The 17,650-nt window shown below is 39.7% G+C and overlaps 1 protein-coding gene across 1 annotated transcript in view; it reads left to right on the plus strand.

Annotated features, from left to right (window-relative positions):
* Positions 1–9,058: 9,058 nt before the first annotated feature.
* The window catches only part of FANCI (FA complementation group I), a 155,311-nt gene continuing 146,719 nt past the window's right edge, over positions 9,059–17,650 (plus strand). The window contains exons 1-3 of the mRNA XM_077124169.1: positions 9,059–9,173; positions 11,820–11,922; positions 16,432–16,504. Coding sequence (XP_076980284.1) covers positions 11,839–11,922; positions 16,432–16,504 — 157 coding nt within the window. The 5' untranslated portion in view covers positions 9,059–9,173; positions 11,820–11,838. The remainder of the gene's footprint in view (positions 9,174–11,819; positions 11,923–16,431; positions 16,505–17,650) is intronic.

Raw genomic sequence — 17,650 nt, forward strand, 5'->3', positions numbered from 1 at the left:
AAAAAGAAAAGGAAAAAGAAAAAAAAAGACAAACAAACAAACAGACAGACAAAAAAAAAAAACCTATAGCTCAGATGCAACTTCATTCAGTGATTTAACATGATTACTTTACAATTAGGTATTATTGTGCTGTCCATTTTTGAGTTTTTGTATCTAGTCCTGTTGCACAGTCTGTATTCCTTCAGCTCCAATTACCCATTATCTTACCCTGTTTCTAACTCCTGCTGGGCTCTGTTACCAATGACATATTCCAAGTTTATTCTCGAATGTCAGTTCACATCAGTGGGACCATACAGTATTTGTCCTTTAGTTTTTGGCTAGACTCACTCAGCATAATGTTCTCTAGGTCCATCCATGTTATTACATGCATCATAAGTTTATTCTGTCTTAAAGCTGCATAATATTCCATCGTATGTATATACCACAGTTTGTTTAGCCACTCCACTGTTGATGGACATTTTGGCTGTTTCCATCTCTTTGCAATTGTAAATAACGCTGCTATAAACATTGGTGTGCAAATGTCTGTTTGAGTTTTTGCCCTTAATTCCTTTGAGTAGATTCCCAACAATGGTATTGCTGAGTCGTATGGCAATTCTATATTCAGCTTTTTGAGGAACCGCCAAACTGCCTTCCACAGTGGTTGCACCATTTGACATTCCCACCAACAGTGGATAAGTGTGCCTCTTTCTCCGCATCCTCTCCAGCACTTGTCATTTTCTGTTTTGTTGATAATGGCCATTCTGGTGGGTGTGAGATGATATCTCATTGTGGTTTTGATTTGCATTTGTCTAATGGCCAGGGACATTGAGCATCTCTTCATGTGCCTTTTGGCCATTTGTGTTTCCTCTTCTGAGAAGTGTCTGTTCAAGTCTTTTTCCCATTTTGTAATTGGGTTGGCTGTCTTTTTGTTGTTGAGTTGGACAATCTCTTTATAAATCCTGGACACTAGACCTTTATCTGATATGTCATTTCCAAATATTGTCTCCCATTGTGTAGGCTGTCTTTCTACTTTCTTGATGAAGTTCTTTGATGCACAAAAGTGTTTAATTTTGAGGAACTCCCATTTATTTATTTCCTTCTTCAGTGCTCTTGCTTTAGGTTTAAGGTCCATAAAACCGCCTCCAATTGTAAGTTTCATAAGATATCTATCTCCCTACATTTTCCTCTAACTGTTTTATGGTCTTAGACCTAATGTTTAGATCTTTGATCCATTTTGAGTTAACTTTTGTATAGGGTGTGAGATACGGGTCTTCTTTCATTCTTTTGCATATGGATATCCAGTTCTCTAGGCACCATTTATTGAAGAGACTGTTCTGTCCCAGGTGAGTTGGCTTGACTGCCTTATCAAAGATCAAATGTCCATAGATGAGAGGGTCTATATCTGAGCACTCTATTCGATTCCATTGGTCGATATATCTATCTTTATGCCAATACCATGCTGTTTTGACCACTGTGGCTTCATAATATGCCTTAAAGTCCGGCATCGCAAGACCTCCAGCTTCGTTTTTTTACCTCAAGATGTTTTTAGCAATTCGGGGCACCCTGCCCTTCCAGATAAATTTGCTTATTGGTTTTTCTATTTCTGAAAAATAAGTTGTTGGGATTTTGATTGGTATTGCATTGAATCTGTAAATCAATTTAGGTAGGACTGACATCTTAACTATATTTAGTCTTCCAATCCATGAACACGGTATGCCCTTCCATCTATTTAGGTCTTCTGTGATTTCTTTTAGCAGTTTTTTGTAGTTTTCTTTATATAGGTTTTTTGTCTCTTTAGTTAAATTTATTCCTAGGTATTTTATTCTTTTAATTGCAATTGTAAATGGGATTCGTTTCTTGATTTCCCCCTCAGCTTGTTCATTACTAGTGTATAGAAATGCTACAGATATTTGAATGTTGATCTTGTAACCTGCTACTTTTCTGTACTCATTTATTAGCTCTAGTAGTTTTGTTGTGGATTTTTCCGGGTTTTCGACGTATAGTATCATATCGTCTGTGAACAGTGATAGTTTTACTTCTTCCTTTCCAATTTTGATGCCTTGTATTTCTTTTTCTTGTCTAATTGCTCTGGCTAGAACCTCCAACACAATGTTGAATAATAGTGGTGATAGTGGACATCCTTGTCTTGTTCCTGATCTTAGGGGGAAAGTTTTCAAATTTTACCCATTGAGGATGATATTAGCTGTGGGTTTTTCATATATTCCCTCTATCATTTTAAGGAAGTTCCCTTGTATTCCTATCTTTTGAAGTGTTTCAACAGGAAAGGATGTTGAATCTTGTCAAATGCCTTCTCTGCATCCATTGAGATGATCATGTGATTTTTCTGCTTTGATTTGTTGATGTGGTGTATTACATTAATTGATTTTCTTATGTTGAACCATCCTTGCATACCTGGGATGAATCCTACTTGGTCATGATGAATAATTCTTTTAATGTGTTGTTGGATACGATTTGCTAGAATTTTATTGAGGATTTTTGCATATATATTCATTAGAGAGATTGGCCTGTAGTTTTCTTTTTTGTAATATCTTTGCCTGGTTTTGGTATGAGGGTGATGTTGGCTTCATAGAATGAATTAGGTAGTTTTCCCTCCACTTCGGTTTTTTTGAAGAGTTTGAGGAGAGTTGGTACTAATTCTTTCTGGAATGTTTGATAGAATTCACATGTGAAGCCGTCTGGTTCTGGACTTTTCTTTTTAGGAAGCTTTTGAATGACTAATTCAATTTCTTTACTTGTGATTGGTTTGTTGAGGTCATCTATGTCTTCTTGAGTCAAATTTGGTTGTTCATGTCTTTCCAGGAACCCGTCCATTTCATCTAAATTGTTGTATTTATTAGCGTCAAGTTGTTCATAGTATCCTGTTATTACCTCCTTTATTTCTGTGAGGTCAGTAGTTATGTCTCCTCTTCCATTTCTGATTTTATTTATTTGCATCCTCTCTCTTCTTCTTTTTGTCAATCTTGCTAAGGGCCCATCAATCTTATTGATTTTCTCATAGAACCAACTTCTGGTCTTATTGATTTTCTCTATTGTTTTCATGTTTTCAGTTTCATTTATTTCTGCTCTAATCTTTGTTATTTCTTTCCTTTTGATTGCTTTGGGATTAGTTTGCTGTTCTTTCTCCAGTTCTTCCAAGTGGACAATTAATTCCTGCATTTTTGCCTTTTCTTCTTTTCTGATGTAGGCATTTAGGGCAATAAATTTCCCTCTTAGCACTGCCTTTGCTGCGTCCCATAAGTTTTGATATGTTGTGTTTTCATTTTCATTCGCCTCGAGGTATTTACTAATTTCTCTTGCAATTTCTTCTTTGACCCACTCATTGTTTAAGAGTGTGTTGTTGAGCCTCCATGTATTTGTGAATTTTCTGGCACTCCGCCTATTATTGATTTCCAATTTCATTCCTTTATGATCCGAGAAAGTGTTGTGTATGATTTCAATCTTTTTAAATTTGTTAAGACTTGCTTTGTGACCCAGCATATGGTCTATCTTTGAGAATGATCCATGAGCACTTGAGAAAAGGTGTATCCTGCTGTCGTGGGATGTAATGTCCTATAAATGTCTGTTAAGTCTAGCTCATTTATAGTAATATTCAGATTCTCTATTTCTTTATTGCACCTCTGTTTAGATGTTCTGTCCATTGATTAGAGTGGTGAATTGAAGTCTCCAACTATTATGGTATATGTGTCTATTTCCCTTTTCAGTATTTGCAGTGTATTCCTCATGTATTTAGGGGCATTCCGGTTCGGTGCATAAATATTTATGATTGTTATGTCTTCTTGTTTAATTGTTCCTTTTATTAGTATATAGTGTCCTTCTTTGTCTCTTTTAACTGTTTTACATTTGAAGCCTAATTTGTTGGATATTAGTATAGCCACTCCTACTCTTTTCTGGTTGTTATTTGCATGAAATATCTTTTCCCAACCTTTCACTTTCAACCTATGTTTGTCTTTGGGTCTAAGATGTGTTTCCTGTAGACAGCATATAGAAGGATCCTGTTTTTTAATCCATTCTGCCAGTCTATGTCTTTTGATTGGGGAATTCAGTCCATTAACCTTTAGTGTTATTACTGTTTGGATAATATTTTCCTCTAACATTTTGCCTTTTGTATTATGTATATCATATCTGATTTTCTTTCTTTCTACACTCTTCTCCATACCTCTCTCTTCTGTCTTTTTGTATCTGACTCTAGTGCTCCCTTTAGTATTTCTTGCAGAGCTGGTCTCTTGGTCACAAATTCTCTCAGTGACTTTTTGTCTGAGAATGTTTTAATTTCTCCCTCATTTTTGAAGGACAATTTTGCTGGATATTGAAATCTTGGTTGGCAGTTTTTCTCTTTTAGTAATTTAAATATATCATCCCACTGTCTTCTAGCTTCCATGGTTTCTGCTGAGAAATCTACACATAGTCTTATTGGGTTTTCCTTGTATGTGATGGATTGTTTTTCTCTTGCTGCTTTCAAGATCCTCTCTTTCTCTTTGACCTCTGACATTCTAACTAGTAAGTGTCTTGGAGAACGCCTATTTGGGTGTATTCTCTTTGGGGTGCGCCGCACTTCTTGGATCTGTAATTTTAGGTCTTTCATAAGAGTTGGGAAATTTTCAGTGATAATTTCTTCCATTAGTTTTTCTCCTCCTTTTCCCTTCTCTTCTCCTTCTGGGACACCCACAACACGTATATTTGTGCGGTTCATATTGTCCTTGAGTTCCCTGATCCCCTGTTCAAATTTTTCCATTCTTTTCCCTATAGTTTCTGTTTCTTTTTGGAATTCAGATGTTCCATCCTCCAAATCACTAATTCTATCTTCTGTCTCTTTAAATCTATCATTGTAGGTATCCATTGTTTTTTTTCCATCTTTTCTACTTTGTCCTTCACTTCCATAAGTTCTGTGATTTGTTTTTTCAGTTTTTCTATTTCTTCTTTTTGTTCAGCCCATGTCTTCTTCATGTCCTCCCTCAATTTATTGATTCTTTTTTTGAAGAGGTTTTACATTTCTGTTCGTATATTCAGCATTAGTTGTTTCAGCTCCTATATCTCATTTGAACTATTGGTTTGTTCCTTTGACTGGGCCATATTTTCAATTTTCTGAGTGTGATCCGTTATCTTCCACTGGCGTCTGGGCATTTAGTCAGATTTCCCTGGGTGTTGGACCCAACAGGTTGAAAGATTTTTCTGTGAAATCTCTGGGTTCTGTTTTTCTTATCCTGCCCAGTAAGTGGCGCTCGTGGCACTCGTTTGTCTGCGGGTCCCACCAGTAAAAGGTGCTGTGGGTCCTTTAACTTTGGAAAACTCTCGCTGTGGTGGAGTTTCGCCAGCCGAAGTGGCTTGGAAGAGTGACAATCCAAATCTCCCAGCTGGCCCGGGGATCCGAATGCGTGGAGGTTCGCCGGCCGCCGCAGCCCGGGAGAACGCCCGTCCGAATCGCCTACCCGGCCCGGAGCTCCAAGCGTGGCGGGAGGGTTACAGGCGCCGCGGCCCGGGTGAGTGCACCGTTTCCAGCTGGACCAGGAAGCCACGTGTTTGGAAGGGACCCCGGTTACCGTTCTCCGCGGCCTGGGGATCTCCGATCCAATTCTCCCAGCTGGTCCGGGGGGCCGCGCGTGGAGGGGGGCGCCAGGCACCGCGGCTTGAGGGGACCGCCTGTCCAATTCTCCCAGCCGGCCTGGGAAGGAGGGAGGGAGGGACTCTGGCCACCTGCCGCCCCAGCCCGGGGAAGCCCGCGCCCCTCGGCGATCTCACCGGAGCGGGTTCTCCCAGCCAGTCAACCGTTCCAGAATGGGGTACGCTGTCTTCTTGATCTCTGTCGTGGCTCTGGGAGCTGTTCTGTATCGTTTCTACTCCCCTAGTAGCTGTTCTGGAGGAGGAACTAAGACCCGCGCGTCTTACTAAGCCACCATCTTATCCAGACGCATGTGCTGGTTTTAATCCTAACCCAAACTTGTGGGAGCAGACCTATTGTTGGGTGGGACCTCTTGATTTGGTTGTTTCTGTGGAGATGTGGCCCCACCCATTCAAGGTGGGTCTTGATTAAGTGGGAGTCCTTTAACAGGAGAACATTTTTGAGAAAGCATAGGCACAGATGCTTGGAGATGGTGAGAGAGCCATTTGAAACCAGTAGCCGAGAGAGAAGGACAGCAGACATTGCCATTGCCTTTCCATGTGACAGAGAAATTCTGGACTCGATCAGCCTTTCTTGAGTGAAGGTATTCTCTTGTTGGTGTCTTAATTTGAACCTTTTCATGGCCTTAGGACTGTAAACTTATAACTTAATAAATCCCCATTGAAAAAGCCAATCAATTTCTGGTATATTGCATTCTGGCAGCATTAGCAAACCGAAACAAGAAGGATCATAAGCAAGGAGCCCAGATACTGGAGAAGCATCATTCCAGAAGTGGCCATTTAAACCCATGCCATCTCCCTGACACTGACCTTAGCATTCCTTCACAGGTATCACATGGGTACTTCAAATTTAACATGTCCACAAATGAAGGCCTCATCATCACCCCCAAACCTGCATCTTCTCCTGTGCTCCCTGTGTCAGGCAACTGACAGTATAAACTCACTCCCACCCCAATCACTCAAGCCTTAATATCCCTTAACTTCTTCGCACTTTGCCAAGCCCTGTTCACTCTACTTCCTAAATCTTTCACATTTGCTGCACTCATTTCTGTCCCCACTGTCACCATTTGGCCACCAACACATATTCAGGAGCAACTTTTTTTTTGGAATTTTAAAAAATATTTTTATTGACAAATTTTCACGCACATACAATCCATACATCACAGTATCATCATTTAGTTGTGTATTCATCATCACGATCATTTTTATAACATTTGCAGAAAAAGAAATAAAAAGAAAAAAGAAAAATTCATACATCCCATAACCCTTCCTCTCACTGAACCCTAGTACTTTTTTTAAATTTTTATTAATAAAGCCAATCAACATAGAACATTAGCATTCTTAACATACGAACATTCCACACTAGGGGTGTAATCATTGGCTCAGAATATCATCACATAGTTGTATATTCATCATCATGATCATTTCTCAGACCATTTACATCATCCCAGAAAAAGAAATAAAAAGAAAAAAGAAAAATCTCATATATACCATACCCCTTGTCCCTCCCTCTCATTGACCACTATTTCCCTCTACCCAATTTATTTTAACATTTGTTCCCCCTATTATTTATTTATTTTAATCCATATTTTTTACTCATTTGTCTATACTGTAGATAAAAGGAGCATCAGAACAAGATTTTCACAATCACACGGTCACTTTGTGAAAGCTGCATCATTATACAGTCATTTTAAAGAAACATGGCTCCTGGAGCACAGCTCTATAGTTTCAGGCACTTCCCTCTAGCCTCTCTAATACAGCTTTAACTAAAAAGGGGTTATCTATATAATGCATAAGAATAACCTCCAGGATAACCTCTCAACTCTGTTTGAAATCTTTCAGTCACTGACACTTTATTTTGTCTCATTTCTCCCTTCCCTCTTTCCATCGAGAAGGTTTTCTCAACCCCTTGATGCTGAGTCCCAGCTCATTCTAGGATTTCTGTCCTATGTTGCCAGGGAGGTTTACACCCCTGGAAGTCATGTCCCACGTAGAGATAGGGAGGGCAGTGAGTTTGCTTGCTGTGTTGGCTGAGAGAGGCCACATCTGAGCAACAGGAGAGATTCTCTGGAGATGACTCTTAGGCCTAATTTTAAGTAGGCTTAGTCTATCGTTTGCAGTGATAAGTTTCGTATGAACAAACCACAAGATTGAGTGCTCGGCCTGTTGATTTTGTTGTCCTCACTACTTGCGAGAATATCAGAGATTCTTAAGGAGCAATTCTGAGCATCCAAGGGGCCCTGACCCAGTCTCCCCAACCCTATCATCATCTCATCATCTCTTCTGAGTAATGGCTTCAGCACTTACCTGCAAGGGGTATCACCATTCTACAATGTGAGTAGTCCTGTCCTTCCACTATGGTCTTCTGCCCCCAGCATGAAATCGAGCTGCTTGCCTCTTGCTTCAGCTCAGAAGCCCCTGCTTTCCAACTCCCAAACGCCTTCACCTCCCCAACATGCCAGTCATGTTCACATATTCTCTGGCCCTTTACACAAGCTGCTCCCTCAAACTAAAATAGACTCTGCTCTCCTCATCCTCAGCCTCCCTCAGATCTCAGCCCACAACCCAGGACTCCTGCCCCCACCCCAACAGCACCCTTCTCCATATTGTCATTTGTTCATTTAACAAATATGAATAGTGCACTACTGCACACCAGGCCATGTGCTAAACGTTGGGGCTATGCATAGGGAGCAAAAACTACAGTCGGGTGGACATGGGGACTGGAGAGTTATTGCTTAATGGGTGCAGCATTTCTGTACAGGGTGATGGATGGTTGTGATGGTGGCACAACATTGTGAATGCATTTAACATCACTGAATTATACTTGAAAGTGGTTAAATGGTTAATTCTACGCTGTATGCAGGTAATGAGAATAAAAATTTAAAAACAAAACCATAGAGCTGTACAACACAAACAGTGAAACCTAATGTAAAGCAAGAATACAGGGAATAATATTTCATCAGTTGGAACAAAGGTACTACACTAGTGCAAACTGTTCATGGGGGAAAGTGTGTGTGGGGTGGAGTATGGGGAACCCCATACTCATGACTCTTCCGTAAACCCGCAATGCTCTAGCAAATGAACAACTAGACAAAAACTGACACGGGTCCCTGCACCCACGGGGCTCACATCCGACGGGTTACTGTCGGCTGGCACAGGTGGAACACAAAACTCTCCTCTGCCTTCCAGGTGCTTCCAATCTAAAGACTTGCGCCTTCCAGTTACAGGGCCGACGAGGAGCTTCACTAACTCATCAACACACATCCCTAGCGCATGCTCACTCTGCGGTCCGACGGACGTCTAGACCGTCCGCATCTCCCTCAGACAGCGAATGGGAACGTCCGAGAACCGGGTGTTCCCCCCACCCCACCAGGCTTAATGGTACGCCCCACCCGCCCCCAAGTACCCGTGCTGGGCGCGGGCAGCGGAAGTAAGCCTCGGGGGCGGGACCTGTAGTTACCCGCGACGGAAGTTCGGGTGCGCGGGCTGTTTGGAAGTTGGCGGCGACGGTGGGACTGAGGTGACTGGCCTGAGGGGCTTTGCGCACTGCCTGGGCGGTGAGTCTCTGAGGACATGAGGGCACCTTTTCCCACCTGGGAGTTCTAGTATTTTCCGTGGGTTGAGAGGGTATCGTGGCCCTGCTGTCTCGCGCCGCGCGGGTTTTGATTTTCGCAGTTCCTTCCTCTCGGGGCGTGCTCCACGGTCCGCGCCCTCTGTAGAGTCTGCCCCCTCCTTCAGGGCTCAGCTCCTCTGTCCGGGAACTTTCTCTTAATCCTGTTTCGCGTTTGTAGCTCAGTCACTGCTTACAGCTCCCTTCGATTTTAGGACGCATTTAGCAGATGTTCCCGCTGAGGTGGATTGATGTCCACCTGTTCCCCTCCGAAACTGTCTGCGCCCTCTCTGACAGGACTTCTCTCTTTTGGTCGGTATGTCCTGTCTGTCCCCTCCTTGCCCCCTAACTCCAAACCTGGGCGTAGTAATTAAAAGCATAGAATTTAGGGTTGAACAGACTTGGGTTTCAGTTCTGCCTCTGCCACTTAGGAGCCTTCAGACCTCTAGAAAATTCCTTAATTTCACCGAATCCCCAGTTTTTCATGGGGCAAATAACACCAACCTCATGGAATCAGTGTGGACGTTAAATTCTTGAATGTAAAGTGCCGAACGCGAGATCTTGCCCGTTTTAGGGGCCCAATAATTAATTTGTTCAACAAGTACTTATTGCACACCTATTATAAATTAGGTACTATGTTAAATACTGGGGATTCAGTGAAGAGTAAACCAAATATGGCCTCTGCCCTTGGAGAGTTTATAGTCTAATGGGAAAGAGTAGTTAATCTAATAAAAACAAATGTAATACTATAAGTGCGTTGACTGTAAGAGAAATTACTAATGCCTTGAGGGAATGTAATGGGGAGCGTATAACGTAGCCTGAACTTCTAAGGAAGTGTGAATTGAGCTGATATCTGAAGGATTTGTAGGAATTAATAAGAAAAGATTGAGGGGGAGAGGACAGGGGAAGGAAGAAGAGGTAGTTATTAAAATTCCAAAAGAAAGTCAGGTGTAAGGACCTGTGATAGGAGGAGAATTAAAGGACTGAACGCATTACAATGGGGTTGGAGTTTAGGGTGATGAAGGGGAGCCTGGTGCCATATGAAACCCAAAAGGTAGGCATCTGCTAGACCCTGCAGGACTTTTTTATCCTAACTTCGTGATTTTGGATTAATATGAGAACAATAGGAAAAACCACTGAAAAAATTTAAGATGAGAATGGCAGTAGAGGGAGAGTAAGTCGCATGATCTGGTTTGTGTTTCAAAGAGATCACTTGTTATATAGTATAGAAGAGCGTAAGTTAGGATGCTCTTGAAATATTTCAGGTGAGAGGTGATGGTGCCTTTGGGGTAATGTGGCAGCAGTGGAAATGGAGATAAGTAGATGATTATGGGATAACTTTGTCAGGAGCTGGGAGTATATATGGAAGATGGAAGTGAAGTTGCTAATCTTACCCAGGTTTCTTGTTTGAGCAGCTGTGTGGATGGTGGTACCATTTATGGAGATAGTGTACAGGAGAAAGTGGAGAAGCAGGGGCAGGATTTTTTTCTAACAGCCTTCGCTTTCTATTTCCAATCCCATAGTTAGTCAATCACTAAATTCTATCTGCCTGATGTGGTTTTGATCACTAAATTCTATCTGCCTTATATGATTCCAGTTTATCCCTTCCTTTGTTTTCCCCACAGTCAGCACACTAGTACAAACCATTGTCATTACTGCTACAGTAGCCCCCTGGTTGGTCTCCTAGCTTCTGCTCTTTGTCCTTGCCCTCTCCCCACATTAATCTGCACAGTGACGCTGGATTGAGTTTCTTCATGCACTGTTTCAATCTTGACAGATAATCTTTTGCTCAAAAATTTTGGGTGGTTCTTTATTTGCAGAATAAACTTTAAATCCTTCAGCTTAGCATTTAAGATCTTATACAGTTTTTCCCCAGTCTGTCTTTCTAGCTGTCCTCCTCACTACTCCTGTACTTGAACTCCCTATGCCAGCAAGTCTTTTACTTTGTCTAAATCAGTTTTTCAAATTCTCATGTGAATGCCTTTGTTCATGATGTCCTCCCACCCAATAAGGTATAATGCATACTGTCTGCTTATCTACATTTAATCTCCAAATTCCAATTCAAGTTTTTGTCTGTTGGGAAACCCTTCTTGACAAAACTAAACCTTTCTTTAGTTTTGTCAACTTCTTACCTGTTTTTATACCATTTAGCATTCACTGTGCTGTTGGTTTATTAATTTATTTATCAAATATTACTGCATTAGATGTTTATAATATTAAAATATAGTATGTATGAATTCACAATAATTGTATTATATACTTGCTATAACGTAAAATGACTGTTTTGTTTTAGGCAGTGTGCTTGATAGATGCTAAAAAAAAAATATGGTAAGGATGTGAACAAAAATTATGAAACCACTTGATTAGAATATAGATTCCTATTGAGATACATAACCAGAGAATTTTTGAGATTGTTTTGGTTCAAATAAGAATCACCTACTCATATTACCTAGCACATGTTAGTGTGTTGAGCACCCAATATGTTCCTTATCTGTAACAGATGTGAAACAAGTATTTGTGAATAGATAGGGAAAAAAATGAAATTTGTTCACTTCTGGGAGTTTCATCCAGCTCTGACATTTTTCCCTCCTAGTTCGCTGATATGAGCAACAATGGACCAGGAAATTTTATCTCTAGCAGCAGATAAAACAACAGACAAACTGCAGGAATTTCTTCAAACTCTGAAAGATGATGATGTGAGTATTAGGAAGCATGTTCAGCTAAAAGCAAATGCCAAAGAAAAATTATTCTGTCACTTCTTCTACCCCTTCTCTTTAGGAGACAAGGATTTATTTGATAACAAATTCATAGATGTAAAGGAATATGTGGGAATGAGAAAGAGAAAATTTGAGGGCATTTGTGACCATATTTAAATCTGAAGTATGCTAAGAATAGAATGCTTATACAGCTGTGTATATATAAACAAGTTGGTATACTTTTTAATATTCCTACTCACTATTCTCCTTAATCTTCCTATTTACCTCATATACTGCTCCTTTTTTCATAATAAGTCATCTCAACTTATCCAGGTCCCTGCATGAGAAGCCCTCTTCGAGATTAACCTTAAACATTGAACAAGTTATGACTTTTAAAGGAATGTTTATGTGCAAGTGTTACGGTTATTAAAGCTAGGTGCATCTTAGCTCATGTTATGTATGTGCCACGCTAATTGGGAATTGATGCAGAGATGCTTTCTGATTTTTGTGTGTGTGTGTGTGTCTTTGAAATTATCCAGGATTGCTTATATGTTTGTTTATTTTTTTTGACTGAGATATCCTCACACACAGTCCATCCAAAGTATACAATCAGTGACTCACAATGTCATCACATAGTTGTGTATTCCTCACCATGATCATTTTTTAGAACATTTGCATCATTCTAGAACAAGAAAAAAAGAGAAAAATCCATGTATCACATACCTCTTATCCCTCCTTCTCATTTACTGCTAATATTTCAGTCTATCCAATTTTTCTTTTTACCCCTTATCCCCCTTTTTATTATTTATTTATTTATTGTCCTTAATTTTTACTCATCTGTCCATACCCTGGATAAAAGGAGCATCAGATGCAAGGATTTCACTATCACATGGTCACACTGTAAAAGCTGTATAGTTATACAATCATCTTCAAGAATCAAGGCTACTAGAGTACAGTTTCAGGTACTTCCCTCTAGCAACTCCCATCACCATTAACTAAAAATGTTTATCTATGTAATGCATAAGACTAACCTCCAGGATGACCCCTTGACTTTGTTTGAAATCTTTTAGCCATTGAAACTTTATTTTGTCTCATTTCTCTCTTCTACCTTTTGGTCAAGAAGGCTTTGTCAATCCTGTGATGCTCTATCCTGGCTCATACCAGGGAGCCCTATCCCACATTGCCAGGGAGATTGACACCCCTGGGAGTCATGTCCTACGTAGGGGGGAGGGCAGTGAGTTCACCTGCTGAATTGTTTTAGAGAGAGAAGCCACATCTGAGCAACAAAAGAGGTCTCTTGGGGTAACACTTACGCATAATTATCTGTTGGCTTAGCATCTCCTTCGCAGGAATAAGCTTCATAGGGGCAAACCCCAAGATCTAGGGCTCAGCCTATTGAATTGGTTGTCCCCAGTGCTTGTGAGAATATCGGGAATTCCCCAGATAGGGAAATTGAATATTTCCTCCTTTTTCCCCAGTCCCCCAAGGGGACTTTGCAAATATATTTTTATTCTCTGCCCAAATTGGTCTGGGATATATTGGGCATCACACTAATCTGTACAAACCAACAAGATCTCATACCTTATTCAAGATTCCATGTAATTATGGTATACGAATAAACTGATCATACAAGTTAAATTAGATAAAGCATTTCCCAAAATATAAATATTGCATCAAATAAACATTTCTTCGTTTGGTCTCACACAGAAGTTGAAGTTTTAAAATATGAACTATATCATCCTTCTCCCTGTATTCTGACTTAACTTAGTCCTGTAGAATTGCTTTTGAAGTAGAATTTTGAGGCAGCCCATTGCATGAGTTAGAGCTTGAATCACCATTTAGACAAGGTGAAATTTGGTTAAAGCCAGCATTTAAATGGTGATTTCATTTATTTAGAATTATACTTTACCTGTTTCTAAAGGGACTCTAAAGAGACTTTAATATTATATGTACTGTAATATAAATAAAAGTAAGAACTAGGACAAAATCCATGATAAATATGTGCTATTAATTGCTTCTCTTATTCTTATCACAAAATGAATCCTTAGCTCAGTGTTGTTGTGAAGATGATATGAGATAATGTATGTAAAATATCTAATTATCTACTAGACACTCAATAAACATCTAAGGATACTAAGTAAATGTTAGAAAAGTCCTTTCCTGGTTTTAAGTCCCTTCACCAACATGGACATAGTTCTCTGAGCACTTTAGTGTATCAACAATTTCCTTAAAAGATTTACCTTCAGATAAACACAGGGCTATAAACATGTGAATTTTTTTTTCTTTTTTTAAGTTTGTATTGTGGTAACACACATACAGCTTAATAACATTTCATTTTAGCCACTTTCAATTGTCTAATTCAGTGGTGCTAATTATATTCACAATGTTGTGCTACCACCACTACCTTCCCTTACCAAAACTTTTCCAGCACCCCAAACAGAAGGCTGTGTACCAAATTAACTCAGTATTCCGTACCTTCACCACTGGTACTCTTTGTTCTACTTTCTGTATCTGTGTATTTGCATATTTTAGTTACTTCACATAAGTGAAGTCATAAATATTTATCCTTTTGTTTCTGGCTTATTTTACTCAACACAGTGTCTTCAAGGTATATCCATCCGTGCTGTAGCATGTACCAGAGCTTCACTCCTTTTTTATAGTTGAAAGGTATTTCATTTTGGTTATCCATGCATCAGTTGATAGACACAAAAATTCCAACTTTTGGCAGTGAATAATGCCACTATGAACATTGATGTGCAGATATCTGTTCGAGTGCCTACTGTCTGTTCTTTGGGGTAGATGCTGAGAAGTGGGATTGTTAGGTCATATAATAATTCTATAATTAACTTTCTGAGAAACTGCCAAATTGTTTTCCACAGTAGCTGTGCCAGTTTGTATTCCCACCAATAGTGCATAAGGGTTCCAATTTCTCTGTATTCTCACAAACACTTACCTGTTTTTAATAATACTGATTCTAGTGTATAACTCATTTTGGTTTTGGTTTGCTTTCTCCTAATAGCTAATGAAGAGCACCATTTCATGTGTTTATTAGTCATTTGTGTAATTTTCTTTGGAGAAATGTGTATTCAACTCATTGGACTGTTTTTTTCCCCCTTATTATTTATTTATTTTTAATCCATATTTTTTACTCATCTGTCAATATCGTAGATAAAAGGAGCATCAGACACAAGGTTTTCGCAATTACATAGTCACATTGTGAAAGCTATATCATTATGTAATCATCTTCAAGAAACATGGCTACTGGAACACAGCTCTACATTTTCAGGCAATTCCCTCCAGCCTCTCCATTACATCTGAATAACAAGGTTATGTCTACTTAATGTGTAAGAATAACCTCCAGGATAACCTCTCGACTCTGTTTGGAATCTCTCAGCCACTGCCACTTTGTCTCATTTCACTCTTCCCCCTTTTGGTCGAGAAGGTTTTCTCAATCCCTTGATGCTGAATCTCACCTCATTCTAGGGTTTTTCTCAATCCCTTGATGCCAAGTCTCAGCTCATTCTAGGATTTCTGTCCCATGTTTCCAGGAAAGTCCACACCCCTGGGAGTCATGTCCCATGTAGAGAGGGGTGAGTTTGCTTGTTGTGTTGACAGTACGGACTCTTAACAGGTGTCCTTATTTCATTTTTAACCCCCAGCAACCCATTCTCTACACAAAAGCACAACTTATTGTTTTTTCCCACATCTATCCTATCGCTCCCCTGCTCTTTTCTTTAGTAACTTTTGTAGCATTTAGACTAAATCTTACCATGCTTACAAGACTCTTTATAATTTGGTTTTTGCCCATCTCAGCACACTCATCCTTTACCAATCTTACCCTTATTGAGGGTAAGCCATACTGGTCCTTTTTTCAGGTCCTCAAGCATGCCAGGCTCTTTGCCTCCCCTCAGGACCTTTGCACATGATGATGACCTCTTTCTGGAATGTCACTCCTCTCCCCCTTTGTATAACTATCTCTTTCTCATCCTCCAAATCTCTGCTTAAATTTTACCTACCCCAGAGAAGCTTTTCTTTACTATCCTCAGTTATTGTCTGTTTTCACTTTTTGTTTCCTTTGCAGATATTTCTTTTCTAATTTTTTTTCTGTGACCCTTCCCCCTCCTGCCCTATTGTAAGCTCTGTGAATCAAATGACTGTTTCCATCTTGTTATCCTTGGATCCCTAGTGCCTAAAAAAAGAAGATGCTCAAAAAGTATTTGTTGAATGAAATGTATGGCCCAAGAACATGGCACGATGCTTAGTGCTGATTAAGTATTCAGTAATTTTTTGTAGAATGGGTGTTGAGTAAATTTCATTCCTGATAACCCAGTATCACAATAAGATCTGCTCTGGTCTTCTAAGTAAATATTGTGGTGTTTGTATTACTTGGAGCCCTGAGTGATATGAACCTGACAGATGAATGCTTTTTCATATCAGGAGTTTAGAAAAATTGGTGTAGTGGAGATATGTATGGGCCAGACTTGTCGCTTTTTCTTCCTTTCTTTGCAGCTGGCTAATGTCCTTCAGAATCAAGCAGTGAAAGGAAAAGCTGCTGGAGCACTATTGAGAGGTATCTTCAAAGGTAATAATTAAAGCTCCTCTGTCTCCGTGGCTTCATTGGTAGATTTATTTACTGTTGGCACATATTGTTACTTTTCTTACTGTTTGAAGCCCCACTGGAACATTTTCTGTGTTTTTGGGATTCTGTAGTATCAGCTGAAATAGCAGTCTTTTGTCTTGTAGACTTAAATAATTTTGCTAAAGGGAGTTGACGCGGCCATGTTACCGGACAGAGGCCGTGGATACTTTTGCCCAGTGCACCTGGCGTGCTCAATCACCAATTCCTGAGACACTGGGGTTTCAGAGAGAGAAAGAGTTTATTACTAGGACAGCAAACAGCCTTGCGTCCCAAAATCTGTCTCCCCAAACTACAGTAATTTGAATAGTTTTATTAGAGAAAAGATGGGCAGGGTTTAGGATAATGAGTTCAGTGGCCCCAGATGATATAATTAGAGGTGATCTAATGCACAGATTGATTGCATACTTAGTCCCAGAATATATGAAAGAAAATGGCAGAATGAGGTATAGGTGACTTGTAGGTTAAAGTCTTAAGTTATTGTGCATGCCAGGTGGGCCCATTTAGATTAAATCCGGTCTTGGTCATCAAAATAATTTTGGACCCAAGATCCTTTATTAACAAACATTAGGGGCTATGTTTAGTGATTACAGGACTCTAAAGTTGAGAAACTGGATAACTAGGTACAGATAAAGATTAGTCACAAGGTGATTTTTTTTCTCCCACAATCAACTATTTTTTTTGTTAAAAAATAGCATATATATATAAAACAATTAAGTTCAAAGCACAGCACAGCAATTAGTTATAGAATGGATTTCAGAGTTTGGTATGGGTTACAATTCCACAATTTTAGGTTTTTACTTCTAGCTGCTCTAAGATCCTGGAAACTAAAAGAAATATTCAATGTAATGATTTAGTGATCATACTCATTTGTTAAACCCTACTTAATTCCACCATCATCTTTGATCTTTCTGTCCCACTCTTTAGGGGTATTTGGGCTAAGGTTGTTCTAACTTTTTCATGTTGGAAGGGGATGTCAGTATTCTGGGGTAGGGAGATGGATTTAGCTGATGTTCTGGAGAATTGGGCCCTCTATGTTTCAGGACTTATCTGTCCAGGGACCCATCTGGAGATTGTTGGTTTCTGGAAAGT

The sequence above is a fragment of the Tamandua tetradactyla genome, chromosome 12 (assembly GCF_023851605.1).
Source record: "Tamandua tetradactyla isolate mTamTet1 chromosome 12, mTamTet1.pri, whole genome shotgun sequence".
Taxonomy (NCBI): Eukaryota; Metazoa; Chordata; class Mammalia; order Pilosa; family Myrmecophagidae; genus Tamandua; species Tamandua tetradactyla.